This window comes from Ovis aries, chromosome 15 (genome assembly GCF_016772045.2).
Source record: "Ovis aries strain OAR_USU_Benz2616 breed Rambouillet chromosome 15, ARS-UI_Ramb_v3.0, whole genome shotgun sequence".
Lineage (NCBI taxonomy): Eukaryota > Metazoa > Chordata > Mammalia > Artiodactyla > Bovidae > Ovis > Ovis aries.
This window is the reverse complement of record NC_056068.1, coordinates 20338630-20366431: the sequence shown is the minus strand read 5'-3', so window position 1 is coordinate 20366431 and position 27802 is coordinate 20338630. Positions and strand designations below refer to the sequence as shown.

At 37.8% G+C, this 27802-nt stretch overlaps 1 protein-coding gene across 2 annotated transcripts in view; it reads left to right on the top strand.

The window, feature by feature from the left end:
• The window catches only part of ARHGAP20 (Rho GTPase activating protein 20), a 210550-nt gene that overhangs the window by 111438 nt on the left and 71310 nt on the right, over positions 1–27802 (top strand). For both annotated transcript variants that reach the window (XM_012095423.5, XM_042232908.2), the window contains exon 3: positions 12523–12687. In XM_012095423.5, coding sequence (XP_011950813.1) covers positions 12523–12687 — 165 coding nt within the window. The remainder of the gene's footprint in view (positions 1–12522; positions 12688–27802) is intronic.

Here is a 27802-nt window from a genome sequence, read left to right as displayed (position 1 = left end):
GTAAAGATAACCCTGTATGCGAGACAGCTAAAGAGACAACAGATGTATAGAACAGTGTTTTGGACTCTGTGGGAGAGGGAGAGGGTGGGATGATTTGGGAGAATGGCATTGAAACATGTATAATATCATATATGAAATGAATCGCCAGTCCAGGTTCGATGCATGATACTGGATGCTTGGAGCTGGTGCACTGGGAGGACCCAGAGAGATGTTATGGGGAGGGAGGTGGGAGGTGGGTTCAGGATAGGGAACACGTGTACACCCGTGGTGGATTCGTATTGATGTGTGGCAAAACCAATGCAATATTGTAAACTAATTAGCCTCCAATTAAAATAAATAAATTTATATTTAAAAAATAATAAAATCCAGATGACTTTAGAATTATCTTGGAATGTTTTGAAAAATATAAATGCCCAAGTATTTTTTTTTTAAATCAGAGCTCTAATGAGCAGCCATGTTTAAAAAAAAAACTGAACTATATGATGATGATTTACTTTTATCTAGTTTGTTTCAACTTTTCTATTTCATTTTCAGTGCTTCCATTTCATTTAGGTAATTTTTTCCAATTTCTTGGTGTCTTTTTTTTGTTGTTCTTTCTCAAGCTTTTATCAAATGTAGTAGAAAAGCTTTTGTATACATATATATAGTATGTATTATATATATATTAGGAAACATAAATTTTTGCTTAGCTAAAAATTTTGTGACATTTTAGTTTCACTTGTTTGACTAAGTATGAATAAAATGCTAAATTTCTAATTTATATTCACTCAAAACTTTGATATAGTTCCATTTATTCTGGCATCTAATATTACTGCTAAAATTCTAGAAAGTTTATTATTGTAGAGAAATTTTTTAAAAATTGAATGAGGCTTGAAACTTCTAATCCAGTTCTGAGAATATAAAGAAATACTATGTTGTTTTAAAAAAAAAGGGGTGGGGGGATTAATATGTGATACAATATTAATAACTAAAATACAGATTTTGTTCAAATTTCACAAAATTTTGTGCTTGTGTCCATTATTTGTTTTAACACCTTATTCAAGGTTTTGCATTGTTAACTAGTTTCATTGAGCAGCTTCAGTTGCATGCAACAAATTCTCATAAGTTCTTTTCATTTTTATTGTTACAAATATTTTCTAATTTTCCTTGTAATGGCTCTTAGATACACCCATCATTTTAAAATGGGCATTTAATTTCCAAATATATGGGGTTTAAAAGTATCTGTTATATTAACTTAATTAAATTCTTTCTACTATCACCTTCTGTATTTTTTCAGTCTTTTAACTTTATTGAAGCTCTCAGTGGCTAAGTCAAAGATCTCTCTTTGTAAATGTCACAATCCACTTGAAAATATGTGAGTTATTTTCAAATATCTTTTGATAATGATTTTTAACATAATTCCACAGTGATAAGACTGTATGATTTCAATACCTTTACACCGTGAAATTTTTGCATCTCATTTTGTATCCCTGTCTATGTTTCAGTGCCTCCTGGTTTATAGTCTATGGGAATTGGAGTAGAATTTGTATCATTGCTGTTGTGTGAAATTGTATGAATCTTAATTATGTTGAATTGGTTGAATTGGTTGAATTGGATCTACTGTATCCTTCTACTTTTCTGTCTACTTATTTTATTAATTTTTGAGAGTTTGATACTGAAACTGCAGCTAAGAATCTTAATTTATCTACTTAAAAAAATAATTGTAATATACAGTGGAACTGTATGTATCTGTATGTAATCTTTTCACTCTTTACCTCAGACCCCAAACTATTTGAGTTCTGCCTTTACCATTTTCCTGGTACTGTTTTATCTCAAACATCTTAATGACTAACTGATAATTTTTTCCCAGACATCTTCTCAGTCTTCAATTTATTATCTCCTTCTACCAGTTTCAGCAATACAGGCCACCACTCCTTTTTATTATTATTTTTCTGCTGCTTTATTCACCAGTCTCCCATCTTGTTCACAGGTTCTCCTCCTTTATTCTCCCCTTCACATTATTTTTTTTTCCGGGCATATGTTTCTGCCTTTTTTCTTAGACTTTTCCACTTCTGTGGGCAGTTCTAGTCATTCCCGTAGTATTATTTGTGCAACTGTCTTTGTATGATTACAAATATGACATCTGTTTTAAGTGGTAGCTGCCTTCCTTATCTTCACATATCACTTAGTCCACTGCTAATTTTACACTCAGTATAATTGAAGCTGTGTTCATTGCCTCTTCCTTCACCACAGTAGGTTTTCTATCCTGTGTTCTTCATGTTTGTTAATCTCAAAAATGTATAAATTAATACAGAGGATTATATGTGTTAATGAAATATATTATTTATACAGTGTAATTAGCTTTCATGCATTGGAGAAGGCAATGGCAACACACTCCAGTGTTCTTGCCTGGAGAGTCCCAGGGATGGGGGAGCCTGGTGGGCTGCTGTCTCTGGGGTCGCACAGAGTCGGACACGACTGAAGTGACTTAGCAGCAGCAGCAGTGTAATTAAAATAATCACAGAGGATTTGAATAATAGCAGATTATCCAAAGCTGCTGCTTCTGCTAAGCCACTTCAGTCGTGTCCAACTCTTTGGGATCCCATGGACTGTAGCCCGCCAGGTCCCTCTGTCCATGGGATTCTCTAGGCAAGAATACTGCAGTGAATTGCCATGCCCTTCTCCAGGGTATCTTCCTGACCCAGGGATCAAACCCAAGTCTCCTACAGCTCCTGCTTTGAAGGCAGATTCTTTACCACTGAGCCACCGGGGAAGCCCAGATTATCCAAAGCAGTTTAAAAAAAAAAAAAAGTTCGTAGACTTATACTGCCTCATTTTGTGATTTGCTCTGTAAAGATAGAATAATAAGGCAATGTGATTCTGACATAGATTAATTCTTAAAATGATCGGTGAATCTGATGAACCTATTTATAGAGAAGAAGTGTAGATGGAGACATAGAAAATGGTCTGGTGGACAGAGCAGGGCAAGGAAGGGAGGGTAGGACAACTTGAGAAAATAGCATTGACATATATACTCTTATCATGTATAAAATAGATAACTAGCAGGAAGCTGCTGTGTAACACAGGGAACTGAACCTGATGCTCTGATGACCTAGAGGAGTGGAATGGGTATGGCGGGGAAGGCTCAGGAGGGAAGGGTTATATATATAATTATGATTCATTCACATTGATATATGGCAGAGACCACCACAACATTGTAAAGCACTTAGCCTCCAATTGAAAAAAAAAGGGGGGGAAGGAAAAAAGTATAGGTTCATCCTAACATAGAATTTTCAAGATATTCTATATTCTATAATGAAGTTTGTTGATAAACTTTAAAGAAAAAAAATAGAAAGCCCAAAAATAGACCTGTTCTCTGTAGTCACATGATTTTTCAACAAAGGTACCAAAGCAATCCTGAGGAAAGGAAAATCTTCTGTGCATGTGGTACTTTTACAAAAGTTGATCATATAGAAAAACAAAATGAAGTTAAGCCCCTACCTTATACCATAAACCAAAATTAATTTGATGTAAATCATAGACTTAGTTGTAAAAACTAAAATCGTACAGACTTTAGTGAAAAACGTAGGGGAGTATCTTCATGACTTGGGGATAGGCAAAGATTTCTTTAAAAGGACACAAAAATCATTATAAAAATAATAAAGTAGGCTTCATCAAAATTAAAACTCTTTTAAGTTTTAAGAAAATGTACAAGCAAATCATAGACGAGAAAAAATATTTGCAAACATTTAACAGAGGATATACATATATATTTGTGTATAGGTGCATGTATGTATGTATGTATGTATGTATACTCAGAAAATAGATACATATGCACATACATCCAGGATATATAAAAAATTTCCACAACTCAATAGTAAAAAGAATATGTAACACAATATTTTTAAGATTTGAAGACAAAAGAGTGTGGTTCCAGATGGTAGAGTAGAAAGACGTGCACTCATCTCCTCCTGTGAGAGCACCAAAATTGCAGCTATTGACAGGAAGACTCTGGAACCCACCAAAAAAACGACTCCCCACACCCAAAGACAAAGGAGAAGCTACAGTGAGACGGTAGGAGAGACACAGTCATGATAAAATCAAGTCCCATACCTGCTGAGCAGGCAACCCACAGACTGGAGAACAATAATACCAAAGAAATTATCCCACTGTAGTAAAGATTCTGACTCCCATCACAGGTTTCCTAGTTTGGGGATCTGGTAAAGAGACTAGGAATCCCCAGGAAACTGGACTTTGAAGGCTAACGAAATTTGATTACAGGACTTCCACAGGACTGGGGGAAACAGAGAAAGAAAAAGCTTTAAAAAGACTTAGAGACAATTCAAAAATTAATATATACGAATAACCAATAAGAACATAAATGTTCAACATTATTAGTCATCAGAGAAATACAAATTAAAATCTTTGAGACGCTACTATATATCCACTAGAATGACCAAAATTTAAAAGATTAACAGTGCCAAATGTTGATATGGTTGTGAAGTAACTAGAATTATCCTGCAATATTAAGTTTAAAAATTGCAGATGAAGGAACACTTCTGAACTCATTCTGTGAGGCTACCATCACCCTGATACCAAAACCAGACAAAGATATCACACACACAAAATAAAACTACAGATCAGTATTACTGAAGAATGTAAACACAGAAATCCTCAAGAAAATACTAAACTGAATCCAACAACTCATTAAAAAAATCATACATCATGATCAAGTGGGATTTATCTTAAGAATACAAAGATTTTTTTTCAATATCTACAAATCAGTGTGAAACACCACATGAATAAAGTAAAGAATAAAAACCATATGATCATTTCAATAGACATAGAAAAATTATTGACAAAATTCAGTGCCTGTTTATGATTGAAAAACTCTTCAGAAAGTATGCATAAGGGAACTTGTGTTGCTGTATAGTCAGTAAATCGTGTCCAACTGTTTGTGACCCCATGGACTGTAGCCTCCCAGGCTCCTCTGTCCATATTTCCCAGGCAACCATACTGGAGTGGGTTGCCATATCCTTCTCAGGGAATCTTCACAACTCAGGAATAGAACTCCTATCTCCTCCATTGGCAGGTGGATTCTTTACTGCTGAGCCACCAGGAAAGCCAAATGTAACTTACTTTGACATAATAAGGGCCATATACAGCAAACCCACAGCAAGCATCATTCTCACTGGTGAAAAACTGAAAGCATTCTTAAGATTAGGAACAAGACAAGGATGTCCACTCTCCCCACTATTATTCAACATAATTTTGGAAGTCATAGTGACAACAACCAGAGAAGAAAAAGAAAGGAATCCATATTGGAAAAGTTAAACTGTCAACTGTTTGGAGATAACATGATACTATACATAGAAAATTCTAAAGATGCTACCAGAAAACTATTAGAGCTCATTGATGAATTTACAAAGTTGTAGGTAATAAAATTAACACAGAGAAATCTCTTGCATTCTGATACACTAACAATGAAAGATCAGACAATCAGAGAAACAATCTCATTCACCATCATATCTAAAAGAATAAAATGCCTAGGAATAAAACTACCTAATGATGCAAGACTTCTACTCAGAAAACTGTAAGATATTGCTGAAAGAAATTGAAAATAATGTAAACAGATGGAGAGATAGACCATGTCTATTGATTGGAAGAATCAATTTTGTGAAAATGACTGTAGTACCCAAAGCAATCTACAGAGTTAATGTAAGTCCTATTAAATTACTAAGAGCATTTTCCATTACATTAGAACAAAAAATTTTGCAAATATCCAAAACAGTCTTGAGAAAGAAAAATGGAGCTGAAGGAATCAACCTTTCTGACTTTAGACTGTACTACAAAGCTACAGTCATCAAGACAGTATGGTACTGGCAGAAAAAAAAAGAAATATAAACCAATGGAACAGGGTAGAAAGTCCAGAGGTAAATAAATCCACACACTTATGGCCACTTAATCTATAACAAAAGAGGCAAGAATATGCAATGGACAAAGACAGTTTCTTCAAGATGTGGTGCTGGGAAAACTGGACAGCGACATATAAAAAGAATGAAATTAGAACATTCCCTAACACCATACACAAAAATAAACTCACAGTGGATTAAAGACATAAATGATAGGCCAGACACTATAAAACTCTTAGAAGGAAAACTTAGGCAGAACACTTTTTGACATAGATCACAGCAAGATCTTTTTCAGTCCACCCCCTAGAGTAAATAAAATAAAAACAAAAATAAACAGGTGGGACTTGAAAGCTTTTGCACAGCAAAGGAAACCATAAACAAAATGAAAAGACAACCCTCAAAATGGGAGGAAATAATTGCAAGTGAAACAACTAACCTCCAGAATATACAAATACTTTATGAAACTCTATGAAAAACAAATAACCCCATCAGAAAATGGGCAGAAAATCTGAATAGACATTTCTCCAAAGAATACATACAGATGGTCGCAAACACATGAAAAGAATAGCTCAGCATCACTTTTTCATTAGATAAATGCAAATTACAGCTACAATGAGGTATTACCTCACACCAGTCAGAATGACCATCTCAAAAAATCTACAGGCAATAAATGCTGGCAAAGGTATGGAGAAAAGAGTGACTCTCCTAAACCATTGGTGGGAATGCAAATTAGTATAGCCACTGTGGAGAACAGCATGGAGGTTTCTTTAATGCATGTAAGAATTAAAGATTTTAAAATTTAAAAAATAAAAAACTAAAAATAAAAAAATAAAAAAATAAAAAAAAAAAATAAAAAGTAAAGGCAGAGTTGCCAAGTGATCTGGCAATCCCACTCCTGGGCATCTATCCAGAGAAAACCATGATTCAAACAGATACATGCACCCCAGTGTTCACTGAAGCACTATTTACAACAGCCAGGACACAGAAGCAGACTAAATGTCCATCAACAGAGGAATGGGCAAAGAAGATGCGGGACATGTGTACAATGGAGTATTACTCAACCATAGAAAGAATGAAATAATGCCATTTGCAGCAACATGGAAGGACTTAGAGAGAGTCATAGTGAGTGACATAAATCAAGGACAGATATGTGATATCACTTATATGTGGAATGTTAAAAACAGAAACGGAGTTATCTACAAAACAGAAATAGAGTTACAGATGTAAGTTAACAAGAAAAAAGCAGGGAGAGGGATAAATTGGGAGATTGGACTTGACATATACTACTAAATATAAAATAGATAACTGATAAGTACTCAGTATTCTGAGTAGTCCAGGAAATTCTATTCAATCCTCTGTAATGGTTTATATGAGAAAGAATCTAAAAAAGAGTGGATATATGTATATGTATAACTGATTCTTTTTGCTATACATCTGAAATTAGCACAACATTGTAAATCAACTATACTCCAATAAATAAAAAATATATATATACAGGCAAATCACAGACTAGAAGAAAACACTTGCAAAACTTGGCAAAAGATATATATTTATATATGCATATATGCGTGTGTGTATGTATGTGTCTATATTATATATACACATATATTTATATGTATATCCAGGAGATAGATCCAGGATATATGAAAAATTCCTGATTCTCAATAATAAATAAATACTATATCGAGCAATTCACAAATTAATATATGTAAATAACCAGTAAGAACATGGGTATTCAAAATTATTAGTCTTCAGGAGTGCAAATTAAAATCTTAATGTGATATGCTATATATCCACTAGAATGGCCAAAATATAGAATGTTTACAAATATTGACATGGTTGTGAAGTAACTGGAATTATCCTGGAATATTGTTGAAAATATAAATTAATGCAACCATTTTGGAAAACTTACTGGTAGTTTCGGGGGTTCCCCCCCCTAAAAATAGTAACCCAACAATTCCACTGTGAGCTCTTTATCCAAGAAAAATGTAACTATGGGTTATAAAAAAAAGACTAGTAGAAGTTTAATAGAAGTTTTATTCATAATAGCTAAAAACTGAAAAGAGCCCAGCTATCCATCGATAGGAGAATAAATAAGCAAACATATATTTATACAGTGGAATACTATTCATCAATATAAAGGAATGAATTGCTAATAAATGTAACAAAAAATACTGAGTAAAAAAATATCTTACACAAAAGAGTATATATAAGTTTCCATTAATATGAAATGCTGCTGCTGCTGCTGCTGCTGCTGCTAAGTCGCTTCAGTCGTGTCCGACCCTGTGCCACCCCATAGACGGCAGCCCACCAAGCTCCCCCATCCCTGGGATTCTCCAGGCAGGAACACTGGAGTGGGTTGCCATTGCCTTCTCCAATGGAAGTGAGAAATAGATATAAGGGCCTAGATCTGATAGATAGAGTGCTTGATGAACTATGGAATGAGGTTCATGACATTGTACAGGAGACAGGGATCAAGACCATCCCCCTGCAAAAAAAATGCAAAAAAAAACCAAAATGGCTGTCTGGGGAGGCCTTACAAATAAGAAAAGAAGAGAGGTGAAAAACAAAGGAGAAAAGGAAAGATATAAGCATCTGAATGCAGAGTTCCAGAGAACAGCAAGAAAAGATAAGAAAGCCTTCTTCACATACGGATGGCTAACAAACACATGAAAAGATGCTCAACATCACTCATTATTAGAGAAATGCAAATCAAAACCACAATGAGGTACCACTTCACACCAGTCAGAATGGCTGCGATCCAAAAATCTGCAAGCAATAAATGCTGGAGAGGGTGTGGAGAAAAGGGAACCCTCCTACACTGTTGGTGGGAATGCAAACTAGTACAGCCACTATGGAGAACAGTGTGGAGATTCCTTAAAAAATTGCAAATAGAACTACCTTATGACCCAGCAATCCCACTGCTGGGCATACACACCGAGGAAACCAGAATTGAAAGAGACACATGTACCCCAATGTTCATCGCAGCACTGTTTATAATAGCCAGGACATGGAAACAACCTAGATGTCCATCAGCAGATGAATGGATAAGAAAGCTGTGGTACATATACACAATGGAGTATTACTCAGCCGTTAAAAAGAATTCATTTGAATCAGTTCTGATGAGATGGATGAAACTGGAGCCGATTATACAGAGTGAAGTAAGCCAGAAAGAAAAACACCAATACAGTATACTAACACATATATATGGAATTTAGGAAGATGGCAATGACGACCCTGTATGCAAGACAGGGAAAGAGACACAGATGTGTATAACGGACTTTTGGACTCAGAGGGAGAGGGAGAGGGTGGGATGATTTGGGAGAATGACATTCTAACATGTATACTATCATGTGAATTGAATCGCCAGTCTATGTCTGACGCAGGATGCAGCATGCTTGGGGCTGGTGCATGGGGATGACCCAGAAAGATGTTATGGGGAGGGAGGTGGGAGGGGGGTTCATGTTTGGGAATGCATGTAAGAATTAAAGATTTTAAAATGTAAAAAATAAAAAACTAAAAATAAAAAAAAAATTAAAAAAATTAAAAAAAAATTAAAAAAAAAGAAAGCCTTCTTCAGCGATCAATGCAAAGAAATAGAGGAAAACAATAGAATGGGAAAGACTAGAGATCTCTTTAAGAAAATTAGAGATATCAAGGGAACATATCATACAAAGATGGGCTCGATAAAGGACAGAAATGGCCTGGACCTAACAGAAGCAGAAGATATTAAGAAGAGGTGGCAAGAATACACGGAAGAACCGTACAAAAAAGATCTTCACGACCCAGATAACCATGATGATGTGATCACTAATCTAGAGCCAGACATCTTAGAATGTGAAGTCAAGTGGGCCTTAGAAAGCATCACTACGAACAAAGCTAGTGGAGGTGATGGCATTCCAGTGGAGCTGTTTCATATCCTGAAAGATGATGCTGTGAAAGTGCTGCATTCAATATGCCAGCAAATTTGGAAAACTCAGCAGTGGCCACAGGACTGGAAAAAGTCAGTTTTCATTCCAATCCCAAAGAAAGGCAATGCCAAAGAATGCTCAAACTACCGCACAATTGCACTCATCTCACACGCTAGTAAAGTAGTAATGCTCAAAATTCTCCAAGCCAGGCTTCAGCAATACGTGAACCGTGAACTCCCTGATGTTCAAGCTGGTTTTAGAAAAGGCAGAGGAACCAGAGATCAAATTGCCAACCTCCGCTGGATCATGGAAAAAGCAAGAGAGTTCCAGAAAACCATCTATTTCTGCTTTATTGACTATGCCAAAGCCTTTGACTATGTGGATCACAAGAACCTGTGGAAAATTCTGAAAGAGATGGGAATACCAGACCACCTAACCTGCCTCTTGAGAAATCTGTATGCAAGTCAGGAAGCAACAGTTAGAACTGGACATGGAACAGACTGGTTCCAAACAGGAAAAGGAGTACATCAAGGCTGTATATTGTCACCCTGCTTATTTAACTTCTATGCGGAGTACATCATGAGAAACGCAGACTGGAAGAAACACTAGCTGGAATCAAGATTGCTGGGAGAAATATCAATAACCTCAGATATGCAGGTGACACCACCCTTATGGCAGAAAGAGAAGAGGAGCTAAAAAGCCTCTTGATGAAGGTGAAAGAGGAGAGCGAAAAAGTTGGTTTAAAGCTCAACATTCAGAAAACGAAGATCATGGCATCCGGTCCCATCACTTCATGGGAAATAGATGGGGAAACAGTGGAAACAGTGTCAGACTTTATTTTGGGGGGCTCCAAAATCACTGCAGATGGTGACTGCAGCCATGAAATTAAAAGACGCTTACTCCTTGGAAGAAAAGTTATGACCAACCTAGATAGCATATTCAAAAGCAGAGACATTACTTTGCCGACTAAGGTCCGTCTAGTCAAGGCTATGGTTTTTCCTATGGTCATGTATGAATGTGAAAGTTGGACTGTGAAGAAGGCTGAGTGCCGAAGAATTGATGCTTTTGAACTGTGGTGTTGGAGAACACTCTTGAGGGTCCCTTGGACTGCAAGGAGATCCAACCAGTCCATTGTGAAGGAGATCAACCCTGGGATTTCTTGGAAGGAATGATGCTAAAGCTGAAGCTCCAGTACTTTGGCCACCTCATGCGAAGAGTTGACTCATTGGAAAAGACTTTGATGCTGGGAGGGATTGGGGGCAGCAGAAGAAGGGGACAACCGAGGATGAGATGGCTGGATGGCATCACAGACTCGATGGACATGAGTCTGAATGAACTTCGGGAGATGGTGATGAGCAGGGAGGCCTGGCATGCTGCAATTCATGGGGTCGCAAAGAGTCGGACATGACTAGTGACTGAACTGAACTGAACTGCATGCATGAAAGTGAAAAGTTAAAGTGAAGTCACTCAGTCCTGTCTGACTCTTAGCGACCCCATGGACTGCAGCCTACCAGGCTCTTCCATGCATGGGATTTTCCAGGCAAGAGTACTGGAGTGGGGTGCCATTTAGAATAGGCAAAATTCCAGAGGGGGCGGGAAATAATAATAATGGTTGCCTTAGGACTGATGGAGTAAGGATTAACTGTTTTAAGGAGTTTGAGGGATCTGGGGATTGATGAATGAAAAAGCTATTATCATTGGACAGGTTTGCATAAGAAAAGTCCTCACAGCATGAAACTAGCTAGAGGCTTATGCCAAAAGAGAAGGCAGTGAAAATCTCTGGAGGTTACCTGACTAAGAATGTTGCTTCATAGCACAGTGAGGAGTCTGGAGCAGAGATAGTAGTGACTTCGGATCTTAAAATCCCAACTTCTATCTTATCCATGGCTAGCAGATGTTCAGTGTTGTTTTGTGAAGTATACAAAGCAGGCAAGCTATAAATCATTAATAGTCTGCTTATTTTGGGTCATTTTTAAAAAAATAATTGAGTGTATAAAAATGTTAATTTATACATCATTTAGTTCCAGCTGACGTTGGAGCTAACGGATCTCAGCCTGCGATGAAGAAATAAACAACTCAGGCTAACACATAGAAGCCATCTTTATCTAATAATATAACAACTGAAAAGGAATAAGAGGATATTTTTTTTGGAGTGATGATAATGTTCTACATCTTGATTAGGGTTTAAATCACACAAGTGAATACATTTGTAAAAACTCATAAAATGTATACCTAAGAATTGTGCATTTCATTGTATATGATATGCATGCTAAAATACTCAGAGTGAAATGTACTGCTGTATCAGTTTGTACTGAAACACCAAAAATAGAATGGGTTAATAGATAGTTGAATAGGTGTCTGATAAAGCAAGTATAGTAAAATTTTAATAGTAGAATCTAGGTTGGGATATGTATATGTTTATTATAAAATTTTTTGCTTTTTGTTTAAAAAAGTTTATAATGAGATATTGAGGCCTACCAGGTCGAGATAGACTACACATAACAAGAAGTCCTGAGTAAAAAAAATATCTTACACAAAAGAGTATATGTAAGTTTTCATTACTATGAAAAGGGATCTGTTTGGAAACTATGCCATTGCATTAAAAAATATATAGAGAGAGAGCTTTGTATTTCGTGACCAATATTAAAATATAATTTCTGTAGAAACAATCCTATGTTTGATCATTTGACTGAAGATATGTGGTGTTTGCTCTTTTACAGAGAAAGTCCTTCTGCTAGCCTGGACACATGTGCATTTCTATCATCATTTATGTGCTCCGATAGGACTCTGCTTATTGATGGCCGTGTAGAACTCAAGAGAGGCCTGCAGAGGCAGGAGCGGCATCTTTTCCTTTTCAATGATCTGTTTGTTGTAGCCAAAATCAAGTAAGTATACTGGACACTCTCTCCTGGTTTATCATTATAAAATTGCATTTCCACTAACAAAGATAACCTTTCTTTTCAATATCACTATTAAGAATAAGTGGCCTCTATTACCATAACTAATGTCTGAAGTGACTTTTATGTTTGTTTTGTTTTGTTTTTAAAAAAATGTTTCAATTATTTACTCATCTAACGAGTGTTCATTTAAGTCCCGCTCTGTGCTATGCTCTGAATAAATATAGGGGATACAGGGAAGAAGGTGATGGATATGGTCCCTGCTTCCCTTATGCTTTTATTTATAATGTGGATGGGGGGATTACAAATTGTGCTTAGTGCCATGAAGAAAATAGGGTGAAGTAAAATATGGGATATATATGTTAGGTAGGAAGAATAAAATCAATGAAGAAAGAAAAATGACTAGCCATTCAGATATTAGAAGGGTGGGTATTCTAAGTAGAACTAATAGCAGGTACAAAGCAGGTGGAGAAAGTTTGGCCCTTTGGAGTTGAAAGAAGGCCTATGTCACTGGAGCATAAGAAGCAGGAAGAGAGTAATATAAATTGATATTGGAGAAACAGACAAAGATCAGGTTATCAGGACCTTTGTTGGCTGCTTGTATTATCTATTGCCATATAACAAATTACCCCAAAAAGTAACAGTTTATGACTACAAACGTCTTACACATTTTCTCTGAGTCAAGAATCTGGGAATCGTTTAGCCAGGTGTTTCTGGCTCAAGGGCCCTAATGAGGTTACAGTAGAGCTGTTGACCAGGTTTATTGTCATCTCAGAGCTTGAAGGAAGAGTCTTCAAACCTCCCAGGTCACTCATGTGGATTCTGGCTATCCTCAGTTCCACAGTGGCTCCTGGCCAGAGGCTATAGTTCTTTTCCATGGAGGTCTCTCCACAGAGCTGCTCTTAACATGGAATTGTTTCCTTTAAAGTGAAAGATCCAAGGGAGTGAGGAAGAGAGTGTTGAAGGGAGTGTGTGTGTTCAGTTGCTTCAGGGTCCTTTGGTCCTTTGCGACCCCAAGGACCATAGCCCACCAGGCACTTCTGTCCATTGGATTTTCCCAGCAAGAATATTAAAGTGGGTTGCTATGCCCTCCTCCAGGGGATCTTCCCAACCCTAAGATTGAACCCACATCTCCTACATCTCCTGCATTGCAGGTGGATTTTTTACATTCTGAGCCATTGAGAAAACCCTGTTGAAGGGAGAGAACACTTAAAATAGAAGCTGCAGTCCTTTATAACCTAATTTTATAAGTAGTATACCATCATTTCTAATGTAGGCTATTGGGCACACGGAATATTGGGAAGCCAGGATCTTTGGGGGCTATCTTGGTAGCCCATGGTAGAAGTTTACATTTTATTCCAATGGGTTTTAATTAGGGGAGTAGCATAAAGGGGTATATATATTTTTTAATACTTTTTAAATACTCTTCTGGCTATAGTAGATAATGGATTAGAGGGTAGACAGGAGTAGAAGCAAGGAGACAAGACTGGAGGTTATTGTAGTAGTCATAATGAGAGATAATGGAGGCTTTATCTAGAGAAATGGCAGTTAAAAAAAAGGATGCAGACATATTTGAATATACTTTCGGTTCAGTTCAGTTACTCTCTTGTGTCCAACTCTTTATGACCCCATGGATTGCAGCATGCCAGGCTTCCCATCCTTCACCAACTCCCAGATCTTTCTCAAATTCATGTCCATTTAGTCAGTGAATCCATCCAACCGTCTCATCCTCTGTTGTCCCCTTCTCCTCCTGCCTTCAATCTTTCACAGCATCAGGGTCTTTTCTAATGAGTCAGTTTTTTGCATCAGGTGGCCAAAGTATTGGAGCTTCAGAGTCAACATCAGTCCTTCCAATGAATACTCAGGATTGATTTCCTTTAGGATGGACTGGTTGGATCTCCTTGCAGTCTAAGAGACTCTCCAAGAGTCTTGTCCAACATCACAGTTCAAAAGCATCAGTTCTTTGGCACTCAGCTTTCTTTTTAGTCCAACTCTCACATCCGTACATGACTACTGGAAAAACCATATCCTTGACTAGATGGACCTTTGTTGGCAAAGTAATATTTCTGCTTTCTAATAGGCTGTCTAGGTTTGTTGCAGCTTTTCTTCCAAGGAGCGAGCGTCTTTTAATTTCATGGCTGCCTTCACTATCTGCAGTGATTTTGGAGCCCCAAAAATAAAGTCTGTACTGTTTCCATTGTTTCCCCATCTGTTTTCCATGAAGGGATTGATGGGACCAGATGCCATGATCTTCGTTTTTTGAATGTTGAGTTTTAAGTCAACTTTTTCGCTCTCCTCTTTCACTTTGATCAAGAGGCTCTTTAGTTCCTCTTCACTTTCTGCTATAAGGGTAGTGTCATCTGCGTGTCTGAGGTTATTGATATTTCTCCCAGCAATCTTGATTCCAGCTTGTGCTTCATCCAGCCTGGCATTTCTCATGATGTACTCTGCATATAAGTTAAATAAGCAGGGTGACAATTTATAGCCTTGGCGTACTCTTTTCCCAATTTGGAACCAGTCTATTGTTCCATGTCCAGTTCTAACTTGCTTCTTGACCTGCATACAGATTTCTCAGGAGGCAGGCAAGGTGGTCTGGTATTCCCATCTCTTGAAGAATTTTCCACTGTTTGTTGTGATCCACACAGTCAAAGGCTCTGGCATAGTCAATAAAGCAGAAATAGATGTTTTTTTGGAACTCTGTTTTTTGATGATCTAGCAGATGTTGGCAATTTGATCTCTGGTTCCTCTGCCTTTTCTAAAGCCAGCTTGAACATCTGGAAGTTCTCAATTCACGTACTGTTGAAGCCTAGCTTAGAGAATTTTCAGCATTAGTTTGCTAGCATGTAAGATGAGTGCAATTGTGTGCTAGTTTGAGAATTCTTTGGCATTTCCTTTTTTGGGATTGGAATGAAAACTGACCTTTTCCAGTCCTGTGGCCACTGCTGAGTGTTCTAAATTTTCTGGCATATTGAGTGCTACACTTTAACAGCATCATCAGTTAGGATTTGAAGTAGTTCAACTAGAATTCCATCACCTCCACTAGCTTTGTTTGTAATGATGCTTCCTAAGGCCCACTTAACTTCACATCCAGGATGTCTGGCTCTAGATGAGTGATCACACCATCATGATTATCTGGGTCATGAAGATCTTTTTGTACAGTTCTGCAGTGTATTCTTGCCACCTCTTCTTAATATCTGCCTCCTCTGTTAGGTCCATATCATCTCTGTCCTTTATTCTGCCCATCTTTGCATGAAATGTTCCCTTAGTGTCTCTAATTTTTTTGAAGATATCTCTAGTCTTTCCGATTCTATTGTTTTCCTGTATTTCTTTGCATTGATCATTTAAGAAGGCTTTCTTATTTCTCCTTGCTATTGTTTGGAACTCTGCATCCAGAGGGATATATCTTTCCTTTTCTCCCTTGCCTTTTGCTTCTCTTCTCATATACTTTCAGTTCAGTTCAGTTCAGTTCAGTTCAGTCGCTTAATCGTGTCCGACTCTTTGCGACCCCATGAATCGCAGCATGCCAGGCCTCCCTGTCCATCACCAACTCCCAGAGTTCACTCAGACTCACGTCCATCGAGTCAGTGATGCCATCCAGCCATCTCATCCTCTGTCGTCCTCTTCTCCTCCTGCCTCCAATCCCTCCCAGCATCAGAGTCTTTTCCAATGAGTCAACTCTTCGCATGAGGTGGCCAAAGTACTGGAGTTTCAGCTTTAGCATCATTCCTTCCAAAGAAATCCCAGGGCTGATCTCCTTCAGAATGGACTGGTTGGATCTCCTTGCAGTCCAAGGGACCCTCAAGAGTCTTCTCCAACACCACAGTTCAAAAGCATCAATTCTTCGGCGCTCAGCCTTCTTCACAGTCCCACTCTCACATCCATACATGACTACTGGAAAAATCATAGCCTTGACTGGACCTTAGTCGGCAAAGCAATGTCTCTGCTTTTGAATATGCTATCTAGATTGGTCATAACTTTTCTTCGTCTCTGTTTTTGAATATGCTATCTAGATTGGTCATAACTTTTCTTCCAAGAAGTAAGCGTCTTTTAATTTCATGGCTGCAATCACCATCTGCAGTGATTTTGGAGCCCCAAGAAATAAAGTCTGACACTGTTTCCCCATCTATTTCCCATGAAGTGATGGCACCGGATGCCATGATCTTTGTTTTCTGAATGTTGAGCTTTAAGCCAACTTTTTCACTCTTCTCTTTCACTTTCATCAAGAGGCTTTTTAACTCCTCTTCATTTTCTGCCATAAGGGTGGTGTCATCTGCATATCTGAGGTTATTGATATTTCTCCTGGCGATCTTGATTCCAGCTTGTGTTTCTTCCAGTCCAGCATTTCTCATGATGTACTCTGCATAGAAGTTAAATAAGCAGGGTGACAATATACAGCCTTGATGTACTCCATTTCCTATTTGGAACCAGTCTGTTTAGAGGTACCCAAAAGAATTCATGTTTACTCAATACTAAATGCCAGTGCAATTAACATTCAACCTAGAACATGAAAGCTATACCTTGCTCTAATCCCTTTCTCATTGTTTATGAAATATCATAAAATAGTAGTTTATCAAATCCAGTATCTCATCAACTGGTGAAGAGTTGGCTTCTTTCTACTATCTGTACCCTCACATTTAAGTTATGCTATGTCATAAATAAGATGTGAATGGGGAGGTAATCAAGATTGTGGGTTAGAAAGATGCTGAGCTCCCCTACCTCCATCAACACATGAAAAGTACATCTTAATGTGAAGGAGTTCTCGCTGAAAGTACCTGGAGACCAGCAGAAAGACCCTTTGGCAACCAAGGCTGTGAAGAAAGATCCACAAGAGTCATAAAGGAAGGGAAGGAGAGCCATGAAGTCAGGACACACATCCCTAGGAATGTACAGAGAAGAGGAGGGGTAAATCATGGGCTTGCATATCCTTCCTGGGGATTAAGGAGTTTGAACCACATACTGGGAACACCAGCCAGCACCGGAAAGATAAATCCCCTCAGCTGGTTTGACAACCACTGACTGACAGGAGAGTGTAAGAGACTGAGACTCCCATCTGTGAAGAACATGGACACACTCTTGATTACTCTCAGAACAAGGCAGAGGAAGCAGATTAAAACTACCTAGGTCTGCTAAAGCTAAAGCTCCAGTACTTTGGCCACCTCACGCGAAGAGTTGACTCATTGGAAAAGACGCTGATGCTGGGAGGGATTGGGGGCAGGAGGGGAAGGGGACGACCGAGGATGAGATGTCTGGATGGCATCACGGACTCGATAGACATGAGTCTGAGTGAACTCCAGGAGATGGTAATGGACAGGGAGGCCTGGCGTGCTGCGATTCATGGGGTCGCAAAGAGTCAGACATGACTGATCGACTGAACTGTACTGAGGGCTCTGACAGTAATGGATACCTCAGCATTGCCTCCAGCTCCTGTGCAAATACCAACTAGGATATAGGCTAATATTGCCAAAGCAAGTGTGCACCTGTGAAGGACAGAGCAATTCAGACTCAGCACTGCAGTTAAATGTGGCAGGGACGTTTATTGCTGGCACTCATGGAAGGCAATGGATCAGGAGCTATCTGCAGATCTCACTGGCATGCTGGAGCCATCCTGGTGCTTGCCCTAGTTGCACCAACTGCCTGCTCTAAACCTCTCTTTCTGCATTCCTACTCCCCTCTGCAGTGAAGGTACCATGGCTAGGAGAGGGGAGAATACATAATTAGAGGGAACAGAACAAGCTTATATCTGACCTTCAGGGTTTCTGCCCCAACACTTTGGACCTGACCCTGCCACCAGTAGGATGGTGATGGCCACTGATCATAGTAAAAGCCCCAGGTCACACTTGGCTCTGGCTTTAGCCCCTCCATTTCCAACCCTACCTTTTTCCAAGGTGATAGATGCCAACACACCCAGGAGGATGATACGACCCATGCTCAGTTGAGATCCAGCTCTCCCACCAAAGCCACTGGGGATACACTGACTTGAATAGGCTTGAACAGTGATTCTCCCACACAAGGATACATCTTCAAGACTGGGATAGGTAATTATTCACCACATTTCATAGAGACAGAAAGTTAACCAAAATGAAAAGAAATAAGAATTTGTTTCAAACAAAAGAACAAGAAAAAACTTTTAAAAAACAACTAGAGGATAGATGAACACAGTGAGAAGATGTTATGGGGAGGGAGGTGGGAGGCGGGTTCATGTTTGGGAACGCATGTAAGAATTAAAGATTTTAAAATTTAAAAAATAAAAAACTAAAAAAAATAAAAATAAAAAAGACATAAGCATAAAAAATAAATAAATAAATAAACCAAAGTGAAAACCGTGGCTGCAAAAAAAAAAAAAAATTTAAACATGATATAATATACATCTCTCATTATAGGAAAGGGTAAAAATTACTATAGGAATCCATGAGGGCAAAGAAAAAAAAAAAGAATTTTGACAAGGAAGTGGGAAATGTAAACAATACTGGTCAGAGTTTAAGAATACAATAACTGAAATGAAAAACAGACCATAAGGAATTAACAGCAGACGATGATACAAAAGAAGGCATTAGTGATCTTGAAAATAGAATAATGAAAATCATCAATCAAAAAGAAAAAAAATTAGAAAATAATGACATTTAAAAGAAACTGTGGGAAAACAGCAAGCATAATAACATTTGCATTGTGGTGGTTCCAAGGAAAAGACAGAAAGGGGCCAAAAATGTATTTGTGGAAATTATGGCTGAAAACTTCCCAAACCTGAAGAAGGAAACAGATAACCAGGTGCAAGAAGCAGAGTCCCAAATAAGATGAAACCAAAGAGACTCACACTAAGACATGTTACATTAAAATGGCAAAAATAAGGCATCAAGAGAAAAACAAAGTGTCACATACAAGGGGACCCCATAAGGCTATCACCTGATTTTTTTCTACAGAAATTTTACAGGCCAGAACAGAATGGCATGATATAGTTAAAAGTGCTCAGAGGGAAAAACCTCCAACCTAGAATACGCAAGATGGTCATTCAGAATTGAAGAAAAGACAAAGAACTCAGGCAAGCAAAAACTAGGAGTTCACCAATACTAACTTGACTCTGAAACATGTTAAAGAGTCCTCTCTTAGTAGAAAAAAAAGTTCCATAGTAAGATGTAACAAATTATGGAAAAGGAAATATACAACTAGTGAAGGAAAATATATAGTAAAGCCTGTGGATCAGTGACTTAGTACTAAGTCTAAAGGGCAAAAATTATAAAAATCAAGTATAACTGAAATAAACAGTTAAGGTGAAAAAACTGGAAATAGAACTGCCATACAACCCAGCAATCCCACTGCTAGGCATACACACTGAGGAAACTGCAATTGAAAAAAATACATGTATCCCAATGTTCATTGCAGCACAGTTTACAATAGCTAGGACATGGAAGCAACCTAGATGTCCATCGACCAGTGAATGGGTAAAGAAGCTGTGGTGCATATACACAATGGAATATTACTCAGCTATTTTAAAAAACACATTTGAGTCAGTTCAAATGAAAGGAATAAAATTGGAGCTTATTATACAGCGTGAAGTAAGTCAGAAAGAGAAACACCAATGCAGTATATTGACACATATATATGGAATTTAGAAAGATGGTAACGACAACCCTATATGCAAGGCAGCAAAAGAGACACAGATGTAAAGAACAGATTTTGTGCTATGTGGGAGAACGTGAGGGTGGGATGATTTGAGAGAATAGCATTGAAACATGTATATTACCACATGTAAAATAGAGGACCAGTGCAAGTTCAGTGCATGAAACAGGGCACTCAAAGCTGGTGCTCTAGGACAACCCAGAGGGATGGGATGGGGAGGGAGGTGAGAGGGGGGATCAGGATTAGGGGGACACATGTGTATCCGTGGCTGGTTCATGTCGATATATGGCAAAACCCACAATATTATAAAATAATTAGCCTCAAATTAAAATAAATAAATTTTTTAAAATAAACAATTAAAAGATAAATGTGAGCTTGTAAAAGATGACATCAAAAAACAAAGTGTGGGGAAAGAAGAAAAATATAGATTTTTTTAGAGTGTGTTTACACTTAAATGACTATAGATTAAAATAAGTAGGTACAGGGGTCGGTCCTAAGATGGCAGAGGAATAGGACAGGGAGACCACTTTCTCCCCCACAAATTCATCAAAAGAACATTTGAACGCTGAGTAAATTCCACAAAACAACTTCTGAATGCCAGCAGAGGACATCAGGCACCCAGAAAAGCAGCCCATTGTCTTCAAAAGGAGATGTTTTATCAACAATGCTGTATAGATGGAGAAGTCTTGAGGCTACTGTAAAAATAAGACTGAAAAACAGAAGCAGAAGGCTTAAGTCCAAATCCTGAGAACACCAGAGAACTCCTGACTCCAGGGAACATTAATCAACAGGAGCTCATCAAACGCCTCCATGCCTACACTGAACCAAGCACCACCCAAGGGCCAGCAAGTTCCAGAGTAAGACATACCATGCAAATTCTCCAGCAGCACAGGACATAGCCCTGAGCTTCAATATACAGGCTGCCCAAAGTCACTCCAAACTCACTGTCATCTCATAACCTATTACTGGACACTTCATTGCACTCCAGAGAGAAGAAATCCAGCTCCACCCACCAGAACACTGACACAAGCTTCCCTAACCAGGAAACCTTGACAAGCCACCTGTATAACCCCACCCACAGTGAGGAAACTCCATAATAAAGAGAACTCCACAAACTGCCAGAATACAGAAAGACCACCCCAAACGCAGCAATATAAACAAGATGAAGAGACAGAGGACTACCCAGCAGGTAAAGGAACAGGATAAATGCCCACCAAACCAAACAAAAGAGGAAGAGATAGGGAATCTACCTGATAAAGAATTCCAAATAATGATAGTGAAAATGATCCAAAATCTTGAAATCAAAATGGAATCACAGATAAATAGCCTGGAGACAAGGATTGAGAAGATGCAAGAAAGGTTTAACAAGGACCTAGAATAAATAAAAAAGTCAATATATAATGAATAATGCAATAAATGAGATCAAAAACACTCTGGAGGGAACCAACAGTAGAATAACAGAGGCTGAAGATAAGATTAGTGAGGTAGAATATAGAATGGTAGAAATAAATGAATCAGAGAGGAAAAAGAAAAACGAATTAAAAGAAATGAGCACAGTTTCAGAGACCTCTGGGACAATGTTAAATGCCCCAACATTCGAATCATAGGAGTCCCAGAAGAAGAAGACAAAAAGACCATGAGAAAATACTTGAGATAATAGTTGAAAACTTCCCTAAAATGGGGAAGGAAATAATCACCCAAGTGCAAGAAACCCAGAGAGTCCCAAACAGGATAAACCCAAGGCAAAACATCCCAAGACATATATTAATCAACTTAACAAACATCAAACAGAAAGAACAAATATTAAAAGCAGCAAGGGAAAAAACACAAATAACACACAAGGGGATTCCCGTAAGGATAACAGCTGATCTTTCAATAGGAACTCTTCTGGCCAGGAGGGAATGACAGGACATACTTAGAGTGATAAAAGAAAATAACCTACAGCCCAGATTATTGTACCCAGCAAGGATCTCATTCAAATACGAAGGAGAAATCAAAAGCTTTACAGACAAGCAAAAGCTGAGAGAATTCAGCACCACCAAACCAGCTCTCCAACAAATGCTGAAGAATCTTCTCTAGACAGGAAACACAAAAAGGGTGTATAAATGCGAACCAAAAACAATAAAGTAAATGGCAACGGGATCATACTTATCAATAATTACCTTAAACGTAAATGGGTTGAATGCCCCAACCAAAAGACAAATACTGGCTGCATGGGTACAAAAACAAGCGCCTATATATGTTGTCTACAAGAGACCCACCTCAAAACAAGGGACACATACAGACTTAAAGTGAAGGGCTGGAAAAAGATATTCCACACAAATAGCGATCAAAAAAAGCAGGAATAGGGAGCTCATATACACCCATGGCGGATTCATGTCAATGTATGGCAAAACCAATACAGTATTGTAAAGTAAAATAAAGTAAAAATATAATTAAAAAAAAGAAATATTCATATCAGATAAAATAGACTTTAAAACAAAGGCTGTGAAAAGAGACAAGGACACTACATAATGATCAAAGGATCAATACAAGAAGAAGATATAATAATTATAAATATATATGCACCCAACATAGGAGCACCGCAATATGTAAGACAAATGCTAACAAGTATGAAGGGGGAAAATAACAGTAACACAGTGGATAGATCAACTAATCAGAAAATTAACAAGGAAACACAAACTTTAAATGATACGATAGACCAGTTAGACCTAATTGATATCTATAGGACATTTCACCCCAAAACAATGAATTTCACTTTTTCCTCAAGCACACACAGAACCTTCTCCAGGATAGATCACATCCTGGGCCATAAAGCTAGCCTTGGTAAATTCAAAAAAATTGAAATCATTCCAAGCATCTTTTCAGACCACAATGCAGTAAGATTAGATCTCAATTACAGGAGAAAAACTATTAAAAATTCCAACATATGGAGGATGAACAACACACTGCTGAATAACCAACAAATCACAGAAGAAATCAAAAAAGAAACCAAACATGCACAGAAACGAATAAGCATGAAAACACAACAACCCAAAACCTGTGGGACACTGTAAAAGCAGTGCTAAGGGGAAGGTTCATAGCAATACAGGCATACCTCAAGAAACAAGAAAAAAATCAAATAAATAACCTAACTATACACCTAAAGCAACTAGAAAAGAAAGAAATGAAGAACCCCAGGGTTAGTAGAAGGAAAGAAATCTTAAAAATTAGGGCAGAAATAAATGCAAAAGAAACAAAAGAGACCATAGCAAAAATCAACAAAGCCAAAAGCTGGTTATTTGAGAGGATAAATAAAATGGACAAACCATTAGCCAGACTCATCAAGAAACAAAGGCAGAAAATCAAATTAATAAAATTAGAAATGAAAATGGAGAGATCACAACAGACAACACAAATACAAAGGATCATAAGAGACTACTATCAGCAATCATATGCCAATAAAATGGACAACGTGGAAGAAATGGACAAATTCTTAGAAAAGTACAACTTTCCAAAACTGAGCCAGGAAGAAATAGAAAATCTTAACAGACCCATCACAAGCACGGAAATTGAAACTGTAATCAGAAATCTTCCAGCAAACAAAAGCCCAGGTCCAGACGGCTTCACAGCTGAATTCTACCAAAAATTTAGAGAAGAGCTAACACCTATCCTACTCAAACTCTTCCAGAAAATTGCAGAGGAAGGTAAACTTCCAAACTCATTCTATGAGGCTACCATCACCTTAATACCAAAACCTGACAAAGATGCCACAAAAAGAGAAAACTACAGGCCAGTATCACTGATGAACATAGATGGAAAAATGCTTAACAAAATTCTAGCAATCAGAATCCAATGACACATTAAAAAGATCATACATCATGACTAAATGGGCTTTATCCCAGGGATGCAAGGATTCTTCAATATCTGCAAATCAATCAAATGTAATATACTACATTAACTAATTGAAAAATGAAAGCCATATGATTATCTCAATAGATGCAGAGAAAGCCTTTGACAAAATTCAACATCCATTTATGATAAAAACTCTCCAGAAAGCAGGAATAGAAGGAACATACCTCAACATAATAAAACCAATATATGACAAACCCACAGCAAACATTATCCTCAATGGTAAAAAATTGAAAGCATTTCCCCTAAAGTCAGGAACAAGACAAGGGTGGCCACTCACCACGACTATTCAACATAGTTTTGGAAGTTTTGGCCACAGCAATCAGAGCAGAAAAAGAAATAAAAGGAATCCAAATTGGAAAAGAAGAAGTAAAACTCTCACTGTTTGCAGATGACATGATTCTCTACATGGAAAGCCCTAACGACTCCATCAGAAAATTACTAGAGCTAATCAATGAATATAGTAAGTTGCAGGATATAAAATCAACACGCAGAAATCCCTTGCATTCCTATACACTAATAGTGAGAAAATAGAAAGAAATTAAGGAAACAATTCCATTCACCATTGCAACGAAAAGAATAAAATACTTAGGAATATATCACCTAAAGAAACAAAAGACCTATATATAGAAAACTATAAAACACTGGTGAAAGAAATCAAAGAGGACACTAATAGATGGAGAAATATACTGTGTTCATGGTTCAGAAGAATCAATATAGTGAAAATGAGTATACTACCCAAAGCAATCTATAGATTCAGTGTAATCCCTATGAAGCTACCAACGGTAGTTTTTGGAGAACTAGAGCAAATAATTTCACAAGTTGTATGGAAATACAAAAAACCTTGAATAGCCAAACCAATCTTGAGAAAGAAGAATGGAACTGGAGGAATCAACCTGCCTGACTTCAGGCTCTACTACAAAGCCACAGTCATCAAGACAGTATGGTACTGCCACAAAGACAGAAATACAGATCAATGGAACAAAATAAAAAGCCCAGAGATAAATCCACACATCTATGGACACCTTATCTTTGACAAAAGAGGCAAGAATATACAATGGAGTAAAGACAATCTCTTTAACAAGTGGTGCTGGGAAAACTGGTCAACCACTTGTAAAAGAATGAAACTAGAACACTTTCTAACACGTACACAAAAATAAACTCAAAATGGATTAAAGATCTAAATGTAAGACCAGAAACTATAAAACTCCTAGAGGAGAACATAGGCAAAACACTCTCTGACATACATCACAGCAGGATCCTCTAAGACCCACCTCCCAGAATACTGGAAATAAAAGCAAAAATAAACAAATGGGACCTAATTAAAATTAAAACCTTTTGCACAACAAAGGAAACTATAAGCAAGATGAAAAGACAGCCTTCAGAATGGGAGAAAATAATAGCAAATGAAGCAACTGACAATGAATTAATCTCAAAAATATACAAACAACTCCTGCACCTCAATTCCAGAAAAATAAACAACCCAATCAAAAAAAAATGGGCCAAAGAAGTAAACAGACATTTCTCCAAAGAAAACATATAGATGGCTAACACACACATGAAAAGATGCTTAACATCACTCATTATCAGAGAAATGCAAATCAAAACCACAATGAGGTACCATTTCACGCCAGTCAGAATGGCTGCTATCCAAAAGTCCACAAGCAATAAATGCTGGAGAGGGTGTGGAGTAAAGGGAACCCTCTTACACTGTTGGTGGGAAAGCAAACTAGTACAGCCACTATGGAGAACAGTGTGGAGATTCCTTAAAAAACTGGAAATAGAACTGCCATACATCGCAGCAATCCCACTGCTGGGCATATACACTGAGGAAACCAGAACTGAGAGAAACATGTGTAACCCAGTGTTCATCACAGCACTATTTATAATAGCCAGCACATGGAAGCAACCTAGATGTCCATCAGCAGATGAATGGATAAGTGTGGTACATATAGACAATGGAGTGTTAGCCATTAAAAAGAATACATCTGAATCCGTTCTAATGAGGTGGATGAAACTGGAGCCGATTATACAGAGTGAAGTAAGCCAGAAAGAAAAACACCAATATAGTATACTAATGCATATATATGGAATTTAGAAAGATGGTAATGATAACCCTGTATGCAAGACAGCAAAAGAGACACAGATGTATAGAACAGTCTTTTGGACTCTGTGGGAGAGGGCAAGGGTGGGATGATTTGGGAGAATGGCATTGAAACATGTGTAATATCATAGGTGAAACGAATTGCCAGTCCAGGTTTGATGCACGATACAGGATACTCGGGGCTGGTGCACTGCAATAACCCAGAGGGATGGTATAGGGAGGGAGGTGGGAGTGGGGTTGAGGATGGGGAACACGTGTACACCCGTGGCGGATTCATGTCAAAATATGGCAAAACCAATACAATATTGTAAAGTAATTAGCCTCCAATTAAAATGAATTTTAAAAAATAAAATAAGTAGGTACAAGGCAATATATGAGCCCCATGGTAGTCACAAACCAAACACCTACAATAGATAAATAAACACTAAAAACAAAAAAAGTAATACAAACGTTCCACTGAAGAAAGTCATCACACCACAGGAAAAATAGCAAACAGAAGAAAAAAAGGAATAGCAAACTACAGAACAACCAGAAAACAAGTAACAAAAAGGCAGTAAGAGTACCTGCCTATCAATAATGACGTTAAATGTGATTGGAAAAAATACATCAGAAAAGTAGACTGACTGATGGGATTAAAAATCCAAGATCCATCTATATGAACCTACATGAGACTCACTTCAGAGCTAATGACACAAATAGCCTGAAAGTGAGGGGATAGAAAGAGATATTTCGTGCAAATGGGAAAAAAAAGAAAGCTGGAATAGCAGTACTCATATAGATAAACTAAACTTTAAAACAAAGCTATTTAACAAAAGACAAAGACAGGCATTATTTTATAATAAAGGGATCAATACAAGAAGATATTATACTGATTGACATACATGGACCCAATACAGGAGCACCTAAATATATCAGGCAACTATTAAAAGACATAAAGGAGAAACTGACAATACTACAGTAATAGTCGGAGATAGTAACACGCCACTTACCTCAAAGGATAGATCATTCAGACAAAATTATTAAGGCAACAGTGGTCTTAAACGGTATAATATACTAGGTAGGCTTAATTGATAGCTATAGCACACTCAAAAATCCCTGCAGTTGGTGACTGCAGCCATGAAATTAAAAGATGCTTACTCCTTGGAAGAAAAGCTATGACAAACCTAGATAGCATATTAAAAATTGAGACATTCCTTTGCCAACAAAGGTCCATACAGTCAAAGCCATGGTTTTTCCAGCAGTCAGGTGTGGATGTGAGAGTTGGACCATAAAGAAGGTTGAGCGCCGAAGAATTGATGCTTTTGAACTGTGGTGTTGGAGAAGACTCTTGAGAGTCCCTTGGACTGTGAGGAGATCAAACCATTGGAAGGACTGATGCTAAAGCTGAAGTGCCAATACTTTGGCCACTTAATGCAAAAAGCCAACTCATTAGAAAAGACCCTGATGCTGAGAAAGATTGAAGGCAGAAGGAGAAGGGAACAACAGAGGATGAGA